We start from the raw sequence: 22,604 nt of genomic DNA on the forward strand, positions 1-22,604 counted from the left end.
CAAGAAAGTTGTCTGCAACTTCTATCTCTTCAAAATCACTGTTCTTTGGGTTAACTGAAAATAGCCTTCCTCAGAGGGTGTGATTTTCCCTGGAAACTTTTATAGCAGAGATTCCTTCTTTCTTTCCTTTTATTATATATTGATCAGTTACTGACTGCTAGCCTGTTCATTTCCCCATCTACCCGAGGGCCAGGGGCAGTGTCTTCATTCTCCTCCCTCCTCCCACCGGGAAAACACAATGCAAGTAGACGGTGGATTTCTAACCAACAACAGAGGCTATGAGACAACACAGTCATGTTTTAACCAATAACTATTAGTCTACAGTTTCCTACTTAACTATCATTTAAGTATGAGGGCAAAATAAGGCTATTTTTTAAGACGAAAATGAGTGCTTTAAGCACTTACAGAGTCCTAGGAAAAACAAAATTAGGCCAAGAAGAAAAGTTCAGATACAGGCATACCTTGGAGATATTTTGGGTTTGGTTCCAGACCACCATAATATATCAAATATTGCAATAAAGCAAGTCACACAAATTTTTTGGTTTCCCAATGCATATAAAAGCTATGTTTACACTATACTGTGCTCTATTAAGTGTAAAATAACACTATGTCTAAAAGATGGACATAGCTTAATTAAAAATAGTCCTCTATGAAAAATGGCACCAAAAGACTTGCTTGACACAGGGTTGCCACTAACCTTCAATTTGTAAAAATCAGAAAACCTGTGAAGCACAATAAAGCAAAGCCCAATAAAATGAGATCTGCCTGTATTTATCAGCTTTAAACAATCTAAGTCAGGGATGTACTTTAGAAAAATTAAGGATAGCAACTAAGATAAGAACAATATAATATATAATATATGAACTGGTTGAGGAAAAAAGGACTGAAGAAAACCTAATCAACCCAGAGAAAAGGAGGAACAGCAAATAAAAAAAGCACAGTAAATTCAACACACAAACTAAGACAGTGTATGTAAACCCAAACGTATAAGTAATTAAATACATATGAATTAAACTTATCAATTAAAATACAAAGAGACTCTCTGACTGACTAAATAGAAAATTTAGATATTCTGTTTACAAAATCCACATATAAAACAGAAGGTTGAAAGGAAAGGACTGGGAAAAGATTTACCAAATTGTAAGTAAATTAAAACTTTGTGAATCAGTATCAGATTTTTAAAAGACTTTAAGGGAGATGACTATCTGACTTATATACACAAGAAAACAAAATATGGGTGAATCTGATCAGTGTCTCAGTTCTACAACTTACCTGCAGCCTATAAAGTTACAGACTTGCTGTTTTAAAAGGCACCAGGGGTCTCAACTGGGGAGAGCTATGATCAAACATTTAAGAACTCACATACGGCTGGATCACAATTCCTACGTCCTGGTAATCTATGAGGAAAGGAGGGGAAAGAGCCTAACACTGCCCACTGTGGGTATGAGTTCTGAATTCACCCATCCCCTTGGATTAAGGACCCCCAATGACAGCATTGCAGCATATAAAACAGATTGTCTCACTAAGGTTTCATGATGAAGCGTCAATGGGCATCGTGTAAGGAAATATTTTTAAATGCCCAAATCCCTCTTCTTTAAGGAAAAAAAGTTAAGCACAATATACTCTTTATCCTGCAGTTATTTTATACAGAAATGGGAAGTATTACTTTTTAATCTACAATAGTTTATTACTGAGTTATGAATAAAAAAGTGAGTTATGAAATATCAGATTTTTCAAACAAAAGGTGTATTAGGACATTTCAATGACTATGTTTTAGTGTGAAATAGCACTTCTGTTCCTTTAAGTAAATTAAGTTTAAAATATGATTTTAAGAAATAGTTCAATAGCACTAAATGTTACTTTATAAAGTGGAGATTTATACTTATAAAAGACTTGAATGCCATTTTTAAACCTAAAAATTACAATACAAAAACCTCTCATTTGCTGAAATTGCCATGATCTGAAGTGTCATTTACTTAATGCTTCACAGATGTATGATGCCAAATTGTTAGTCAGACTGCAAAGTATATTTAGTTCGGAAAAAAATCTTCCAAAACATGTTTTCCTATATTTTACTGACATTTACATGGGGCACTATTTGAAATGTGTCATTTATTTGCACTTTATGATCCATAAATGAAGCTCTCAGTGTCTTTTCCCAAATCAAATGCGTTGTTATTGTGACCACAGAATAGCTTTTCGTTTAAAGACACCATTGTGTTTCTAGTCCCCCAGCCCAGGGTCATGTGCTACTTTGTCATGGTTTTAACTGGACTTTCCATCACACTTACTCTTTGACCTTTACCCCAGGACTCTTAGTCATCACAGAACTGTTGCTGTAAGGAGGTTCTGCTACACAATCTGGCCCCGTATTTCTCACGAGCCTTTACGCACTTTGAGGGAGGCAGTGTGCAGTGATGGAACAGAACTAATTTTACCACTGGGCACAAGAGCACAGGCTGATGAATTTGGCAACCACGGAGCTCATACCACAGCAGGAGGTTACAGACAAAAATGGAAGAGACTGTTGATCTGATCTTCTGTGGTAATATAGATATGCATAAATAAATGGGAAGTTTGGTATTTATTAATATTAGGGGCTTTTAAATGTCATGACTGTACGACTAGAGTCCATTATGGGTCAAGTACAATCAGCAGTACTAGTGTAAAGATGACTAAGAAACGGGAAAAGAAATTTAAATGAGAATATTAAGAAAAACGGAATTTTTCTGACTAGAAGTAATGTGAATAATTGACATGGCCCTCTGTGTATTTCCAGCACCCCTTAAAACCTCTTAATACTATTAACTGCAAAACAGTAGAGTGGGATAAAATTTTTTATGGGTTCCCTACAACGCAGAGGCTATTTCTATAACAGTTATAACCAGGCATATATGTATTAAATTCACCAATTTCTAAGGAACAGAGATTGTGTCATACTTTAGTGTACCTAACACATAATCTCCTAAACATATAATGAAGCAAAGTTAAATGCTTACTTACAGAAACTTAATTGTCGACTTTCACAGAATTCTGCATACTGAGCTGAATCCATAATTCGAGTTTGTCTTTCGGCTCTCTAATAGATAAAAATAAAAAGACACACAAAAGGTTTTAAAGCAAGTGGACTATTACGTTTTCACAGCTAAAACTCAGAACTGAAGCTCCACTTCCTTTCCTTACTCTAGGGGAACAGCTGAGTACCCCCATAAATACCATGATACATGAAATTATGATAAGTCACAGCAGTTTTGAAGCTTGTTTCTCTGGGAAATGAGGTAAAAAAATCATTTTCACTCCTCTGTTATTTTTATTATAGCGAAAGAAAAAACCTAAAGGGCCTCAATTCTTAGATTGTGCACTTCTAAATTTTATAAATCTTGTCATCCTTTTAAAGAAAAAGCAAACCGTGAGAAGGTAACAAATCAAACAGAAAATCTGTTATTAACTGTCACTGCCCATCTGCCTTAAAGCTGGGAGTTTTCAGCGTTAAAATAGGAGTCAACAAATGGAATCCATATATTTCTCTCATAACATGAGGCCAGAGCTAACAAATCCATACTTTTAATTGCAAAGAAAATAAAGAAAAAGGTAAACACAACACAAATCCTTTGATCTGAGTCCAGGTATGATTCACAGTTCAGTATAGTTTCATTCGTGGGTTTTCTGATTCAGTACAGCAGATGTTTGCTGCTTCACTGTCCCACAAGAGGTAGGATAATTATAATTCACCCATAGTTTGGTGGGAAAGAATATGACCGCTTCCGCTTCCTTGGCAAGGGAAGCGTTTTGAAATAAGACAGGCTGGTACTTCTTGGAATGAGTTTCTGGCCAGTAAAGGAAAAAAAATTCCCTGAGATTTAAAATTTTTTTCTGCTTTGGAAGGACTTTTAGCAAGTTTTCTTTATCACAGTTGATGGAGTGCATACGTACCACTTCTAATGTCTGCGGATATATATATTTTTAAACTAAAATGATTATTTTTCATTTTGCCTGATTTGGGTGAGTGGACAACTTAATTCCAATGATACATCAGTTGATGGAATGAATAATGGTACACTAGCTACAGCTCAATACAGAAAAGACAGATGGGGTGGTGGGAGTTAAGGCAAAATTTACTAACTACTGCAGTTCCTTCTACGACCACTGGCTTTTTGCCCCCTTCCTCTCTTCCTCTCCTCCTTCCCTTCTTTCCTTCCTAATCTCCCCCACACATACTCACAAACACGCATGTGCACTGACACAAACCCGGGCTTCTCTTGTTTATTTATCCTCTAGCTTCAAGTATCCTTTTTGAACATCTACAAATAAATATTACACACACATGTGCGTGTACATGTATGTGTATGGGTATCCTGTTGTGTGTGAATCTGAAACATCAAGTCCCTTAAGGGTATATATTACTGGATAAATTTTTACATACTTTAAAGTATTTTTTGATATATGAATGCATGATTTAGCTTTGTCCTTCTTTTTAATGATTCAACGAATGTTTGCTAATGAGAAATAGGAAGGGATAATTTCTGTGTTTTGAGCATAACAAATCAGTTACTAATGTGTTTATTTAAAAAACCTCTAAAACCAGTATCTTTAATGTATGTTATGTATTATATACGTATGTCTGTATGTCTGTCTGTGTCTGACTGTAGCAGGAACCTCTCCAGTTTGGATTTCCAGCTCCTAGGATATATCTGACACATGATAAATGAGCAATAAAACATTGGTGAAACAAACAAATGCTACCATTTTGGTCATGATGTGGGCAAATGACTATAATGCAGCCACCAGCCCCTGATTATCCAGGCGCCAAACACACGCTAGACAGAAAGCCGGCAGATGACGACGGAAAAAGAAAGTTCCCAACGGGATTCTTAACACTAACTTTGCTTCCAAAAGTTGGACATTCAAGATTTGGCCTCTGCATACATGCTGAGATAGTTGATATACCTGCAGTAAGTATTTCTGGAAATGAAAGTTCGGAAAACTGATCCTAAGAAGTTAAGGTTGCCAGGGTTGCCAACATTAATTTAAGTGAGGTGTTTAACTAGTTGGACACTTCTGAACTGCAAAGCCTACCATCTCACTACATTTCAAAGACACGAGAGGACTTTAAGTGATGAGAACTTAGCTTCATTTCTTTTAGACACCCTCTTCGGTGTCTATTCTCTTTTCTTCATTAAGCATCTTAGTCTGATGTTAATTCCTCTACACAGTAACCTTTGATCTCAGGAGCCCCACGAAGCCACTAGGGCACACACAGGAATCATCCAAGTGCCTAGCACGCAGCAAGCACTCCATGCAAAGCAGCTGACTCCACAGCAAAGCTTTATAGGCAGTACAAAATCACGGCCTATCAGAGCTCAACAGTAGCTTAAAGCTCCTCTTCTTCAATCTCCCTCACTTTAAAGATAAGGAAATCAAGGTTCAGAGAGAAATGATTTGCCAAAGGTGACAAGTTAGAACTGAAGACCAGAGCTCTCAGTCCCTTGAGCCAGCCTATTTCATTTAAAAGGTTGTCCTCCACCTAATGTTTTACTCCAATATTTTTCTCTGGGATCCCCTAAATTCTATACATTATCTTACTGAAATGTATCATGAAGCCACCATAATTAACACACCCAAACTATTCATGAGAAAATGAAATTAGCAAGGCCCTGGGTTGGCAAAGAAGGCAGATCCTGGGATAATCCAGAGCGTGTACACACTGTCACGCATGTGACAGTGCACAGGGTGGCTGCGAACACGTCCCAGGTGCGCAGGGACACCGAGTCCCCTCAACCTCTGGGTATCACACAAGGCTGTGGCAGAACCCCAGGCCCGTATCTGGTGACGAGATGCCTTGTGCATTTCCCTCGGTGTGGCATAAAAATATGATTTTCTGTGTGTGCTTGACATGAAAAAGGTTGGGAAGACTCCTACTAACACCCTCGAATCCACACCACCTGGCACAGGGCACGTACGCTACTCAGCTCGGTCAAGTGAGTGCAACCGGAAGTCAGAGACACTGCCTGGGACCTGAGGACGACAAGGACGATTCAGACACTCCTCATGCTAAGTTTTGTTTACCTCTCTCTCTTCCCTAGGAATTGTTTCAAGTGACGGAAAGGGGACAAATTCAGCCTTATAAAAGGGTCCCAGTCACTCGGCATCCTGTTGTATTACCCCTTAGTCTTACGCTATTACCTTAAATACCAGGAAAGGCAGGGAATATCTAACCTTCGTGGACTATGTACTGTTCAAGGACAGTAACTATGTTTTGCTTCTATAAACTCAATGTTGGCCACTGCTCAGCTTAGATTTACCTGGGCCTCAGTAAACATGTGCTGGTTGGCTGAGTGACTGGGCAGATGGATGGGTGGATTAAGGCAAAAGAAATGTATATAAATCCTTGTTGGCTGATCTAAAATTAGGAACTGTAACATCTGTAATCAAACTGTACAAATTCCAGAGAAGGTAGGCAGTTTTTTAAGCCAGAGACCCATAAAAAACAAGACCCTGGCCAATGGTGAACTAAGGTTGGCTCTTATTTTCTGTGTGGTCCTAACTCTACTTTCCCTTCTGGCTTTCTTCAGATCACCCACTGTAATCCACACTAACGTGCACGCTGGCAGTCCTCTTCTATTCCTGGAACTTTAAGAAATCTTTGGGAAGAGACACAACGGAGAAAAATCATAAACCTAATAAAAGAGCATGACCAGAATAACAACGCCTCCTCCTTACACAGACCAGCACAATAATCTTTAAGATAAACAGTTTTAGTGAGAGCCTTTCTTTTCATCCATGTAACGGAAATAAGATGCCTGGAAAAAAAAAAAGATAAATAGTTTTTATAGCTCCATCTTACAAGCTGAGCACACTGAGATTTAGGGAAGTAAAAAAAAAAAATTAAAGCACATAGTTAATAAAGAGGCAAAGCTAAAGTAAAACTTGGGTCCTGAAGGACCTACTCTGAGGCACATCAATGAATAATCGCAACCACAGCTTTTACTCATCCTGAGCATTCTCAAATGACACATGCTCCCCTGATCCCGGGCAGCCACATGAATGTAAGATCATCTCTGGACACTCATGCTCTTGTATCTGCAAGTCCATTTCGTCTTCTGCTTCATCTGTCACTTCTGCCCACTCCTGGTTTTCTTTAGTGTCAGCAGTGTTCTTGAAAACTCCTAAAAATATGCTACATACTCAGAGGCTTTCTTGAAACTGAACCTTGCTAGGACCACAATATAGTGAAGTATCGCCAGGTAGGGGCGTACATGGATAAATTACTTTTGAAAGAATTATTCCTAAAATTTTCCAAATATCCAAAATATTTTAAAATTTAACAGAAATAGCTTAAAAAAAAAGGTAAAAGAGAACAATTATGTTCATAGTCATTCATCTCACTACCAAGGTTACAGCTCTTTCTGGTTATTGTACAACTGAAGGTAGAATTCCATGCCAGATGAACTCATTTTCTGGGTCCTACCTTAAAGAAAACAGAGGAGAAAACATCCCTACAGATGCAGTATTTCGTAAAATTTGTTTGTTTAATGAACACAAAAGACTCTCAGTATACGCTGGCTAATTTAAATTTTCAGTGAGAAGTTTTTTTTTTCCCCCTTTCCGGTTAATGTGAAATTGCTTGTCTTTGAAAAATACTTTCAGCAGTGACAATCAGTATTTGCCCCTGCCTCTATCAGTCTGAGGTATGAGGTTGGATTATCTCTGCAGCGTGCAGTTTCATTTAAATTCTCTGCGTGCTTTCACTGGCACGTGTGTGAAAGTTCTAGAAGCTGTGTGCCGGCCTGACTCTTGGTGGCCTCTCAAGACACATGACTGTTGTCTTTTCTTCAGCAACACAGAATCACAGAACATAACTTTTAAACCAAGATGAAAGTTTATCTGCTTTGACTTCCACCTGGGATTAAAAAAAAATTCTTATTTTGATTATACTTAGAAGTCTTACAGCCGAAATGCAAAGTCCTTTCTGCATGGAAAAGGCTAAATGCCAATGGTAATCTACCAAATACCTCACATTAGACAGCAAGTGGTTGCTGAACTCAAAAACTTTATATAGAGGGGTTGCCGCGGCCTCCCTGACAGTACGTGAGTTATGGAATGTTTAAGCGTGTTCCTGTGTGCTGTGGTCCACTGCAGAAGGATACCAACAGACCAGTAAACACCACAGAATACTGAAGAATCGTAGGAACCACACCCCCAAGTCACTGTAGACCAGGAAGCTGAGGTCCAGAAAGGTTATAGGGTTTATCTGGACTGTTACAGAGGCAACCCAGTACCCAGGCATGTACTGGTTCTACTCGTGAGATTAGATGTAATTTACTAGATCCTCCTACCCAAGAGTTAAGTGAGTCTCCTTCAAAACATCTGGCAGATTCCCCTGCCTTTAACGCTCACTGCAACGCTCAACATTCGGGGCCCGAAGTACTGCAACACGTTTTTGCTGGTTCCTTCCAAACATTTTAACTCTCCCAACCCACCTGGGTTCGATTACTTTAAATGAAAACATAGAAAAAACCTTGGCACATAGGTCTTTTACTCAGGTCACCCTTTGTCACATCCGCCATGCTTTGCTGTTCCCTGCCCCTCCCTCATGAGTGCACTGGCCATCTCCTCTCCCATCCACGTGGTAACTTCACTCCTTCCCTTTCAGCATTGGTACCACCTCCTCTAGGAAGTCCTCCTTGAAGATTCCAGGTCACATTGATTTCACATTGATTTCTCTCTTCTGAAACATATTTGTTCTTCTAGATAGCATTATACTCCACACTTTTCTATGTGTACTACTTCTGTCTCCTCTCAAAGATTACAGCAGTGAGAATGTATTATTAACCAAAGAAAAGCAAGTTGAGAATTAGAATGCTTATGTTTAACATTTACGTTTAAACACAGAAGCGTGCATGTGCACGTGCATACACGTGTGCAAACATCTAGAAGTATATGCCTTATACTTTTGATAGTATTAACCTCTGGGGTCAGCATTATGAGGAACTTTTACTTTTTCAGTTACGTATTTCAGTAATTTGAAATTTTTTAAGTGAATGATAATCAGAAAAGAAAAGATTTTTGAAAGTAAGGCAATCTTGCTTGATTTACAGAAGGTCATTAAATAAATGTCCATACACACAAAAATAATCAAAGTGGTTATGTAAGAGGGAGAAAAATCACAGAGAGACAGCATAGGCTTATGTCCTCAAGGGAGATAAGGCGAGAGCGAGACAGAGAAAGGAGAATGTTACTGCAATATTTAGGAAGCTAACCCAGAATTCTGAGTGATATAATCTTAAAATCAAAAGTCATTTAAGTTTGACTCAGAATTTTCTCTGAATTATACACCTGAATAATAATACAATATATTTCCTAGTCTAAAAATAAAGGTTTCCACTGGTATTAATTTGTTCCCCCAGAGTGATTTTTATAATCCACCAATTTTATGTGTCCAAGGTATTCAGAATGTATTGTAGTAATCATATGCAGTTTCCCAAAGAAACAGCTACAGACTCTAGAACAGTCAAGGGATTTAAAAGGAATTTTGTGCTAAAAATAAGTGAGTAATTCTTAGCAAGTACAAAGCATCAGTGATTGAGAAATACACAAAAGGATATTTGTGATATGAGTTCATAATAGAGTTGTTTCAAAATATTGGATTTTTTTTTGGTCTATACTCTATGAGTCTAAATATATTAGCTAATGTTAATATAGGAGTTTTTTCTTTTTTATACATTTTAAATTGTCAAGAATGAGCACGACTTGTTATATAAGGAAAATATAGTTGTTATTAAAATCAAAACAGTGCATTTAAAATCGGTTTAATGCCTGCTTCAAATTTTTTAAATCTGAATTTATTAAGCTAATGGTGGGGAAAATTATATACAATAAAAAATTCCTGTCCTGGAATAAAACCTATGCAAAGAAAAGTATCGCTTTTTTTTTCCCCCAGTAACCTAGTACCATACAACCTAATCCGATGTTTAGTTGTAAGCCCTCATGTAGTATTAGTACTAATTTTTACCAATGTTTTCCTGAAATTATAAACATGCTCTGTAATAACTAAGTTGGCAAATAATATAAAAAACTATGCGAATTTCTGCCCAAACTAGTTCTTTAAAGCAAAGAAGAATGGCCTCTTTTCTATTTTCCTGATTGAGGGTGCTCTAACCCTTTTCTGTGGTTTCTACTTGGCTGTACATCCGCATACAGTATGTGCATACTGGATATGTGAGCTCTTTAGGTATTCTGAGTAACACTGGTAGAAATTCTCATAGGTTTATATAATATTCAGACGAGTCGATATGACTTTACAGTCTAGTAAATATACAAGGATATAGTTAAATATTTTGGTCATTTAGGGTAAAACTTGCAACTGGAAAATACGTATATAAAGCAACTATTGACCAAAATTTAGTTCATACTTTCTTTTTAACCCTGAATTAGAAAGCTGTAGACCTTTCCATTTTGATTTAGTCAAGATCACATTCTCAAGCAGACCAACATGCACACCGAACCGAGGATGGCCTCACTTATGTGGTGGGAAAACCTGGCAAATACAAGGTGAAATCCTGCAACTTGGGCAGCCTGTCAGTGCAGCATGGCCCTCACCGTCCTCTTCCAGGATAAACGGGACACTGTACAGAACAAGGGAGAGCCCTGCCTGGAATCTCCTTTTGCTGCTACATATGTGATACATCTGAGTATTTTAATAAGGATTTTTTTATACATGTGAAAATAAAAATTTTATCTTAGCTTAATTCATCAATTAATTCCCCCTAAGCAAGTTCCATGAGCCCTACCTTTAAAACACACCTGGATTAAACCACTTTTCACCACCTTCCACTTTCTGCTACTACTCTGGTCCAAGCCGCCATCATCATCACCATCATTTCTCCCTGCATCATTGAATAATCTCCCAAAGGGTCTTCCTGCTTCCATTCTTCCTCTTCCCCTACCCTTGCCCCTGACTGTCTATTCACTGCACAATGGCCAGAGTGATGTTTTAAAAGATGCAAATCAGATCATGCTATTAAATGATCAAAACTTCCCATAGCTTCTCATCACACATAGAATAAAAGCCAAAATCATGAGAATGGCCTATAAATCCCTAGATAATCTGGTTCCCTGTTCCCTCTCTGATCTCACCTCCTGCCACAATCCTTCTCACTTACTCCACTCCAGCCACACTGGCCTATCCTGAAGTTTCTTGAAAATGCCAAGTACATTCTCACCCCAGAGCCTTTGCATCTGCTATATTCTGCCCCGAATGCCCTAACCGTACATCACTGTCTGGCTTGCTCCTTCACTTCCTGCAGGTCTCTGTTCAAAAGTCACCATAGGAAAGAAGCTGTTTATGACCACTTTACAGAAAGCAGCAGCTCCCCAGGTCACTCTCTACCCATTACCCTGAGTCATTTGTCTTCATAGCTCTTACTGCCATCTGCCACAATGATATTATATAATTATTCATTTATTGTCTCTTCCTCCCCAACTAGAATGTAAGTTCCCTGTTGGCAGAGACTACATCTATTTTATTCACTGCTAAACCCCCAAAGCTTCTGCAGAGCTTGACACATAGTAGTGTTTCATAAATATTGGTGGAATGAACCCATATATTCTTCTTCCTATATTCTCTTCATAGAAAAGTTAATACCCCTAAGGCAGGGTTTCTCAGTCTTGGCACCACTGACATTTGGGGCTGAACAGTGCTTCGTTGGGGTCTGCCCTGGGCACCGTAGGAGACTTACTGGCATCCCTGACCTCTACTCACTAAATGCCTTTGGCACATGCCCATTACTCTGTGGGCTATGAAAACCGAAAATGTCTCCAAACGTGGCCAAGTGTTCTCTTGGGGGCAAAACCACACCCAGTTGAGAGCCACTAGTTGAAGGGGAAGGGGACTAACGGCGGTTGACTCATTACTGTATGTGGGTGCCACGCTTGGTCCTTTCATTATCTCTTTTAATTCTCAATGGGCAGATATGATTCCTATTTTTAAGGTGAAGATGCTATGGCTTACACGCGTTAGGCAACTTGTCTAATTTTGCTGAGCAAGCAAGGCGCGCTGCCTTCTGAAGCCAGGTCTGTCTTACTCCAAAGTCTGCGCTCTTCTTACCATGAGCCTCATGGATGACACCGCTAACGCAGAGGTGACACAGGTCAGGCATGCAGCCCTAGAGCCCTCCTATTTTCCTTCTCCTCTGCCAGGTGTTTCTCAATGAAACACCAGAAATTGCAGGGCAGAACTTGAAAACCACTGTGCTTTCCTACACTGCCTGTCCTTCAAGGAGCAAGCAAGCGCCTCCATGTCTCGTTTCAAAACAGAGACCACTTCACACATGGGACTCACAGGACGACCACAACACTGAAGGAACATCGAATCCCCAACTCATCAGAGTGACCTTTAAAAAACGTAATCATGTGTCATTTCCATCAAATCGCTGCTTGGTGCTGACATCATGGTCTGTTGCAAAAGTGACAGGCTTATCCACAGAGCATGTACGAAAGAGCACTTGTCAAACAGAGACCGGAACCAACGCTCCTCCTTCTAAACCTCCTGAACCAACACACCCAGACCTGCTCTTACCTCGCATATGAATCCCACTCCCATCCCAATGCTACACTCTTGCTGCCGGAAATGCTGAGAAGTAGCAGAGAAAACTGGCTCAGTGATAAATTAAATAACCAGCTTATAGTCTCCACCTCCTATAATTTATGGTGATGGTTTCAATCACCCAGTTTATAAAATAATTTAAAAACTGGCACTTCACATAGTAAACCTTAAGTATTCTAATTAAGACGGTATTCCAGTAAGATAGTAAAATTTTTCATTTAGGAATTTTCAATAGAAGGAATATACTGCTGTAAACAAACTCTGAAATAAAAGGGGGATATAGAAAAACATGTTAAGCAATAAATTTGAATCACACATGCTTTAAAAATTCAAAAACAAGAAAGACGAATAATAAAGATGAACTATTACATGATGAACCAGTGAAGAAACGAAGTCACCAGTCTAGGAGAAATTCCCAAGGGAATATGTTGTAGAAAAAAAATAGGCTTTTATAACTGGACACCATCTGAGTTAAGATGAGAAGCAAAACAAACCAAATTACATTGTTTATTCCCCTAAAGAGAATGCTCTTAATCATTTTAGAGCTGACATTTCTTTGCCCATAATTGGCTGAGCTGTCTTCATGAGTCAGAAATGAGCAAGTTCACAACAGAAACCTGCCACACACTGATCTGGCTGAAAGCATGAGTTAACACAAAACAAAAAGAAGAAAGGGACTTCCTGAGTCTGCCAAGATTTAATCAATGAAAAAAAAGAAAAACCCACACACACACACACACACACACACACACACACACACAGAAACAGACTTGACCAGCTATGACTATAATGAGAACACAATAGCAATCATCACTATCCAAGTTGCTTTTGTTTCCAATGTAATAAATAAAAGTTCCTAAATTATTAACAGGAATAAGCAGAAATGTCTACACATTCAAAAAATTAATGTCTATTTTCAATTCTTATCTTTTAAAAAAACTCTGCCTAACTAATTAAAAAATAAACAAAAACAGAACTCATCTTTGAAATAACTGTGGGTTCACAATCTTGGAAAGATAGTCCTGTAGGGACTTATCTCCCGAAGAAGCCTGGCGTGTACTTAGATTCAGTATTTCAAGCAGCCTGAATACTATGACAACCTCTTGGGCTTCAAAGAATGCAGAACAGCAAAATCCCCTGGAATCATAAATGTAAAACCTATAATTATGGTTATTTAACAAAATGGTTTCTATTAAGATATTTGATGATGAAATTCCCATCCTTAGATGTCAGTGCCCAAATCTTAATCAGCCTTTACTCATGAGTAAATGTATTATAACTGTTATTTGATTAAATGTCAGCCGCCATTAGGCCGACTTTTTCAGTAAGCAGGCTTGCAGCAGGCAGGCCACAGCGGGTGTGGAATGGATTCCAAAGGGGGAAGAAAGGAGAATTGTTTTAGCAACGTGGTGATGTTAGGCAGTGCTTCATCTTACAGAAAGTAACCACGAAAACTTTAGAGAAGCGAAGACCACTTTGGCAGCGAGAAGAACGAAAGATCAGAGGTAGTTAAATGGGTGAGGTCAGCGAGGAAGACTCGGAGCACAGACAGCAGCGTTTCTGATGTTATGGATACTGCCTTGTTGATTCTCTCAACAGCTGTGTGGGTAGGAAGACCAGCTATTATATCATCTCCATTTTATAGATGAAGACACTGATCTCACTGACTCTCTGTGGCTTAAAAAAAGAAAACCTCTTATTTTGAAATAATTTTAATTTGCAGAAAATTTGCAAAAATAGTAACGGAGAGTTCCTGGGTCCTCTTCCTGCAGGCTCACCAGCCTGGAGACTCCCTGTCCCTTCTCACCTCAGAAGCCAAGCAGGGTCAGGTGTGTTCAGTACTTGGATGAACATTTCTGTTGCTTTTCCTTAAGGCATTTTGCTAGAAAGACTTAAGATTCCTTCTCTAAAGCCAGTGTGCTTCCCACTAGATCACTGACCTATAGAGCAAAACTCCTTCCTCACACAGAACATTTTCTAACTGAATATAGATAGAATTAGCCAAGTAAAATTACCAAACAATTCAACTAGATATTACTGCTACATGTTACAATGCTAGAGACCTAGATTTGCCATAATCTAAAAAATGTTACCTGAAAACCTCTTCAGTAGCTCTGATAAGAAACTGGTTTAGTTTTTACAGAACTGAAAACCCAAAAACTTGAGTTATGTTGTGATAAGATTTAGAAATGCATTCTAATGTGAACAGGGTATTTAGTAAGATCTGAGTGGACCAACGTTACGGAGTTATCTTACACAGTGCCTCTGAGGCTACACACTTTTTCTGAGTCAGTTTACTGGGGACAGCAGTCAGTGTTAGACAGATACTCCAATAACTTGACCTTTCATATATGCTGTAAATTCTCTGGTTCTGACTGTAGTCACTATGAAAGGAAGACTGTACCCAAGCTAAATTTCATTTGTATGTACATCCACAGGAATTGAGCCTCATTGTACATTTTATAAAGAAGACTCTGTTGAAGACAGATACTGTTTCTTAGACACACAGGTGCTGGGCACTGAGCTAGGTACGTTCCAGATGTTACCACAAATCCTTCCCAACAGTTCTAAGATGTGGCCCTGGTTGAGAATCTGAGTCAGAAACATTTAGTAACTTGTCTAGGGTCACAAGGATATCCCAGACAAGATAAAAGATGGAACTGTGATTTGAGCACCAAGGTCTGTCTGACTCAGAGCTAATACTGTGCAGTACAAAGAGAACTCAGAAAGGAGGCAGGAATGTAGCAAACGCTTGGTAAGAGACAGAGAAAAAATCTGTCACTCGATAATAAAAACTTTATACTCTTCTGTGATGACTGACATCCTGAATTAGGAAAATGATGCCAAGGGAAACACACTGGCTTAACACTCTGAGAGTGTGTAGTGTGTGTCTGCGCACGTGGGCGCAGGCGTGCCTGTGTTGTTAGTTTGTAGCTTTAAAGCGGGGAACACACTGTAGTGACGTAAAGCATGTTCTCATCTGTGGGGAAGGTCGTCCTCTTCCACAGAGGAAGACGCAACAAGAAGGCTCCACGGGGGAGGAACAGGGGGAAGGCAAAAGCGGGGAGAGCAGAGTGTAGCCAGTCAGAGAAGTCCCATCGCCCTGATGATCACTGGGGCCACAGTGATCCAATGACCAGATTGGATGTTACCAGATGTTACAGGTGAATTCAAACACACACACACACACACACACACACACACACACACACACACACACACACACACACACACACACACACACACACACACAGCGGCAACACTGAGATGAATGTTGACAGTCCACACCATGAAAATACGACCTTGCCTAAATAATAAAGTAAGATTCTTCATTGCACAAAAGCAATCCTCTTAAGAGTTCTTTTATATTGGTGCTTTCCTGGTACATTTACAATATGATGAAATAAACTACAGTTTGATTTATATACTACTTCTAAGTAATCCTCCTCCGGCAGCACATCAGGTGTCCCACAAGCAGGGTTAAATGGAGCATGCCCTGTTACTTTGCATGCCCTCCTTTGCATAGTGTTCTTTAGAGGAGGTAGGAAAACACACAGCCCAGATGGTACTTATTTTCTATAGCACAGTATTTTAATTTCTTAAGTAGCAGGATGGATATTTTGATTAACAAACAAACAAAAAATCTAAAATCAAATCCTTTCCCCTACTTTCCCCTACTTCCCTCTGGAATTTTAGAAGCAGGACGCATACTAATAAATGCTGAATGACTTCTTCAACCTTTTGATGTTCCTAAGTTCTGATAAACAAAACTCTTTTAATTAATATGAGACTTAGGCTGAAACGCATTAAGACATGAACACTTGTCCTGGGGGTAGGACAGTTCTTTGAAAATCACAGGCTGTATGACAGAATATTCCTTTAATATGAAAAACAGACTTAGTTTGTCAATTATCTTGGAATTAACAAGAGAGGACAATCAACGTTGTAGGTAAAAGACCCAGACCAGGTCTATGCTAAGAAACGAATTACTTTCTAGAAGTGTATTCTCAATTTTATCAACCTAGGGGGCTCATCCAACAGGTTTCACTAGGTTAAATAATTCTGGCTGCATACAATTTGATACCAAATTATAGTTGTTTAAGCAAGACAGATGTTTATTTTTCCTCATCTACGTGAATTCTGGAGATAAATAGTTCTGGCTTAATATAACCACTTACTGAAGTCACGAGGGCCCTGGTCTCTTCCAGCATTTGCTCTGACATTTTTAGCTGTGGCTCCCCTCCCCTGCCCGCCCACTCACCTTTTAAAAGCTCGCTCTGTCTGTCTGTCTATCCATCCATCCAGTCATCCTGTATGTATATCTATCTACCTACCTACCTACCTATTCATTCACTCACTTGTTCCCTGCCACGCCCCACCCCTTGCTTTACTGGGATATAACAGACATACAACGTTGTGTAGGCTGTGGCTCTGTCTTCATGATTCAGAATGGCTTCTGAAGCTCCAGAAATCACATCTGGATAAAGCAATCAAACACAGAAAGGTATGAAAAAGGCTGCACCCCTTCTATTTTAAGAACACTAGCAGAAGTCCAGTAGAATACTTATGCTTACATTTCACGGGCCACAACTCAGTGGTATGATTAAATGTAGCTGCAAGGTACAAAGAGGGATGTGGCATTTGGATGGCAATATTTCCAGCTACCTGACTCCTGCACCAACTTTCGTTGTGCCTCCCATCTCCCCCACAGAAGGGCACTGGACCGAGGAAACCAGGAGGCCTGGTGATACTGATGATGGAAGAGAGACTGAGGCGTTCGTAAGAATCTGCACTTTCATAATAGATGGAGAAAGGAAAAAGAATTCCAGGTACACTTTCTCAGGGAAGTTAAAAGAGAAGATCATGACTGCTCCGGCTTCAAACACCTCCCCCTCGAGAGGCTCCTGTCACGAACGAGGTCCAATACAAGAAATCTAAGAAGACGTACTAATGGACTTGGCAAAAAATACCAACCACTATGCAATTCATGTGGAGGCTGAATAGTAAGTCTGTCTTTTTAAAATAAATAAAATATACGCTAAAAGCTATCAGCAAATGGCTTTTTTAGAGCAGCACATCTAGGAGATTGTAGTAGCCAAAGGCATGGTGATGTTCTTTGAAAACAAGAGCAAAATTTTCAAGTGGATGTTTTTCAATACAGATGACCAGAAGAAAAGGGAAACATAATCAAACAGTGTCAGTTACCTCTAAGTCGCTGTAGCGTAAGACTTCTTCACTGTACTAGTCTATACAGAGTCACTTGTGAGATTAAAACTAGAAATTCTACAGTTCTAGAAAAGCCTTTGGCATTCTGATTATATGAAAGTAACAGTGAGGCTTCGAAGATGCAGGTATACTTAGTGGACACGTTTTAAACTTCCTTAAAGAAAGTTCTTGTCCATTTTCCAACAGCTAACAAAGCCAGTAGACACCCTCAGTAGGCAGGGAACATGGCCGTACCTCTGCATGTCCCTTAAGAGAAGCATATCCTATACCATTAACTGAAGAAAGAAAAAAACCCTACCAAGTCCCTATTAAGAAGAAATCATATTTGTTATGCCTGTGACACTTTAAAGAGCATATTATGTGGGAAAACAAAATAAACATTTAACCTGGCAAACAAAAATGGATTTGAAGTTTCAACATATTTGGCAGACAGGTAGAATTAAATTCAAGTCAAGTATTCAGAGAAACTAATATAGTATTTAAATATTTGCTTAAGTAATATAGTATTTAAAATAACATATTTGAAGAAATGTTTTTGTTGAAAAGTTTTACGGTTTTAAGTGAGGATACTTCTTTAGAGAAAAAGCTTGACTGAAGAATATTTTACTTTCTTTGTTGTTCTGTGAACTTTAGTGGGATTTTTATATTTACTCTTTCATTAGCCATTTTCTTTTAAGTCTAAGATAACTGGACGGTATCTCCTGTAGCTTTTATGAAGAAATTAGAGTTTGATGAAGATTATGATTGTCACTTTGGAAGTAAAACACTGATAGTCTCAGAACAACTCTTGCATGTATGCGGGCACGCTCTGAATGATGAGCGGGTGGATGGAGGGATGGTCTGAGCAGTAAACAGCTAAGGCGCTGGCTGTCTACTCTTGCTGCCTCCATCCCTACAGGGCTGCCCTACAAGCCTCCCTAGGAGAGTGGTTACCGCATGATCCTGCCTTCCAGCCACGCTGCCTGGTCCCAGCCTGGACACCCAACACTAACTGGGTCAACCGGATGCCATTTCCTGAGACTGGATATGGTCATTGCAGAGAGTTGGGTATGCCTCTCTCCAGGTGAGGAAGTTAACTTTGCAGCACCTGCTGGTGGAATGTTACCCACCAAGTAAAACATGTTGGTCTACAGGAAGAGAAAAATTAAGCCTCTGTGGAGAGAGAGGCAAGAGATTAGAAACAATGAACAGAAATCTGATTTCACTGGTGTCTGAGTTGCAGTTCCTGAGGCTAAGCTGTATTGCCATCCTTGGGTTGCTTAGAAGACACAGATCCTTACATGAGAAATGTGTCTACATGCAGAGTTAAACATTTTTCTAAACAACCCATCATATGGACTAGAAGTGAATTTATAAATTCAGTTTGTCATCCCTAGTCTCATGAATCCACGATGTCTGTACAGTTGTATACCAATCAGAGAAAGAACAGTGGTAACCTTTTTTGAAGTATAACTCCCATGACAAGTTTGCGTTATCATCCTGAAAAAACTGACCATTGAATTAATACGCATCTTTAATTTACCATCAGGACATTGCCAGTAGCTTGGACATAAATTATATAAAGTCTTAGATGCAATCATAAAGTCCTTTACTTAGGAAATAAAATCATCCTAAATAACGTTATAAAAAAAAAATCAGGTGGAGGTGCCAATTTTTTTTTTTTTTTTTACTATTCTTTAATACCAGGAGTTTTCTGTTTTCAGAGAAAACCAGCTGGACAAAACAGTTTCCAGAGACAGTAAGCGGCTCTGTTGTATTGAAAATGTGTGAACACACAGAAATTCACTTTCAAAACTAAAGTATAAACTCCTCCAACTTACAAATGTGTTATATCCTAAGAGTTCGTTTTAAATTCAGACTGCCTCCTCTCATAGAAATATTGTCTTAACTGGTAGGTAGGTTCCCAAGTAATCAGAAATTAACACAAAAAGTATTAATACAAAAACCTATTTAATCATAGGCATCTAGACTCTACCTGGCTTATCTAAGGATCAGAAGAGGCATAAAAAATTAAGAGAATTTTGTTCACGTCCAATGTTGTGCAAAATTATAAAAACAGGAAGTTGGTGTTTGGTATCTTGTTTTACTTCTTAAATCTCAACTTTCTAGCATCTCTCTCTTGAATTTTCTCTTTCCCACAAACATATAACTTAGCACATCACTTAACGTTCTCTGCTCTTTCAATGTTTCTGTGGTTCAAGACTACCTGACCTCTATTCCTCGCTGACCAAAATTCTTCCGAGAAAGGCCCTTTCAGCTAATGATTAAGAGCGAAGCACTGCAATTTCACATCAGTAGGTAAGCAACTGAGTGTCCTTGGCCCTTCATGTGTTTCTGAAATTTCTGAAAGAAGAAACAGTAATCTCTGATCAACTATGGTTTTGAAAATAGTGGGTTTAAGTGATGAGGTTTCACATTTGTAAAACAAATGTGACAAGTCTGTTCTTTATTAAAATGTGTGATTCTGTTCAGAAATTACCTGAAATGACCAAAGAGAAGCAAAAGTAAAGCAAAATAACCATTTGCCTTGAAACGAGAGCGGCAAGTAACCACACACAATGAAACTCAAGGAATTTCTTTCAGATAAATTTTTCTGGGTTGGAAGAAATATGACACTCTCCTGCTACTTTCCTTTTCCAGACAGTGCAAGCACCCATGCGTTTTCCTTCCTCACACCTTTGCTTTGTAACTGTGATTCTAAGCAAGTTACCTAATCCCTGTGCTTCGGGTCCTGGTCTGCAAAGAGCGGTAATAACAGGACTGACCTCATGGGGCAGACGGTGACGTGAGCTGATACCTATGTCAGGGTTTAGAGCAGCGTCTGGGCATGCACTAAGTCCACACAGGGCTCTTACTATTACTACTATGTCTACTTCTCTGCTATATTACAAATTCTGTCAAGGAAACAACTGTGTTGTGAACATTATGCTATATCCCCAGGATCTAGTACAGTAGATGGCATAAAAAATTAAAAAATACTAGTTCATTTTTAAGGTTGATAAATTGAGACATATTAAATTCCTGATTCCTCAGAATTTAAAAACAGCCACTGAAACATTTAAGTACAAGTAAATTCTGAAATTACAAATAAAAAGTAATGAAAGAAAAACAGCAGGAAAGCAAAAAAAAAAAAAAAAAAGCAGAAGAATAAAGTAAGATTAAAAAGATATCTGTTATGTAAATAGAGGTAAATAGGGTAACCTCATCTCCTCAACTGAAAGAAATCAAAGGGAAAAAAATCTTAAGATTTTGGGGAAAACACAAAATTCCACTATATATACACAAAACAGTATACTGTTAATGATGGTTACACCCAAACCAACTGGCTGAGAAAGACTGACAGTAAAGACAGGCAAAGCTATTACAAGCCTAGGTATTCACTGGGACAAGAGAGCCAGTTTCTACTGACGAAGGGTCTATCAACAACGAAGAAAAACTCTTGAGAGTCTCCCTCCTAACGCAGGATAACTGGCCTATGTACAGGAAAAAATGGTTGGATATTAAAGGAGGTATTTACAGAAACATCCCAGCAGTAAAAAACTTGAGTTTTTATGTATCTCTTGTTTTCTATTTGATTAAGTACGAAAAAAGTATGGGGTGTTCAAAATGGAAACACCTATTTCTATTTAATTTAAAAAGTGAAATGCATTTTACACGTACTGCTACCTGCATTTGTCCACATGTCCAGTGACTGCATGTAGTAAGTGAAACATCCTAGGGGAGAGCAGTGCTGACATGTGGACGGGCTGACTGTGGCGTTTGCTCAGTTGGAGGTCATCACAATTTCTTTCCCCTTACTTTGTGCAGGAGGATGTCTTCATTGTATCGATTTTCAAAAAAAAACACCAGTAATAGAATCTTTGCAACACTATGAATTGAGATGGAGAATGAACATAAAAACCTTTTATACTACTCGAAGGTTCACAGCTTATCTCCAAGCAAAGTAATTCAAAGCGATAGACCTCAAACACAAATGAATGTTTTCCGTGGTTAGAAGACAAGTGTTATAAATTTGCTGTCTGTGATGACCACTGGATGCTACTAACACATATTTAAAAAAAAAAAACAACACACTTTACGTATCCCTTTAAAGATCAAAGTATTAAGAAATCAGTGCTTTCCAAATGATGAAACATCTATGACTTACAGATGTTTGGAAATAACTTCATTATTATTAATTTGTTTGTTTGTGTAACATATTTACTGAGTGTGTACTATAGCTACATACTGTTCTGGGCACTGAAGATACTGTAGAGAAGAAAATAGACAAAGCTTTGTGCCTCATCATTAGGGCACTAATCCCACTATGAGAGCCTCACCCTTATGACCTCATCTAAACCTAATTATCCCCCAAAGGCCCCCCCACCCCTTAAATACCATCACATTAGAGGTTAGGGCTTCAACACATGTATTTATGAGGAGACACAATTCAGCCCATAGCACCTTTCTATGCAAGGATGGGGCAGGTCTCTCTGATGATGTGATATCTGAGCAGAGATGGGAGGGAAATGAGAAGGCTAGAGAACCACATGTGAAAATGTCAGTAGGTGGCAATGTGCTTGTCCAGTTCAGAGCCACTGACAGCAGGAGAAAGATGGCAACAATTGAGGTTATTAATGATCTTCATAAGAGCAATCTCATGAGGGTGGTGGGGATGAAAATGTGATTCAAGTGGGATCTAAAGTGAATGGGAGAGAGCAAATGCAATTCTTTTGAGAAATTTTACTGTAAAAGAGCTGAAGACTGTCGCTGTTTTTTGTTTGCTTTAAGGCAG

General features: G+C 38.8%; 1 protein-coding gene across 6 annotated transcripts in view; it reads right to left on the bottom strand.

Moving 5' to 3' along the window:
* Positions 1 to 22,604, bottom strand: part of SUPT3H (SPT3 homolog, SAGA and STAGA complex component) — a 385,861-nt gene that overhangs the window by 85,759 nt on the left and 277,498 nt on the right. For all 6 annotated transcript variants that reach the window (XM_031434604.2, XM_031434603.2, XM_031434607.2 and 3 more), the window contains one exon: positions 3,004 to 3,079. In XM_031434604.2, coding sequence (XP_031290464.1) covers positions 3,004 to 3,079 — 76 coding nt within the window. The remainder of the gene's footprint in view (positions 1 to 3,003; positions 3,080 to 22,604) is intronic.

Source organism: Camelus dromedarius, chromosome 19, assembly GCF_036321535.1.
Source record: "Camelus dromedarius isolate mCamDro1 chromosome 19, mCamDro1.pat, whole genome shotgun sequence".
Lineage (NCBI taxonomy): Eukaryota > Metazoa > Chordata > Mammalia > Artiodactyla > Camelidae > Camelus > Camelus dromedarius.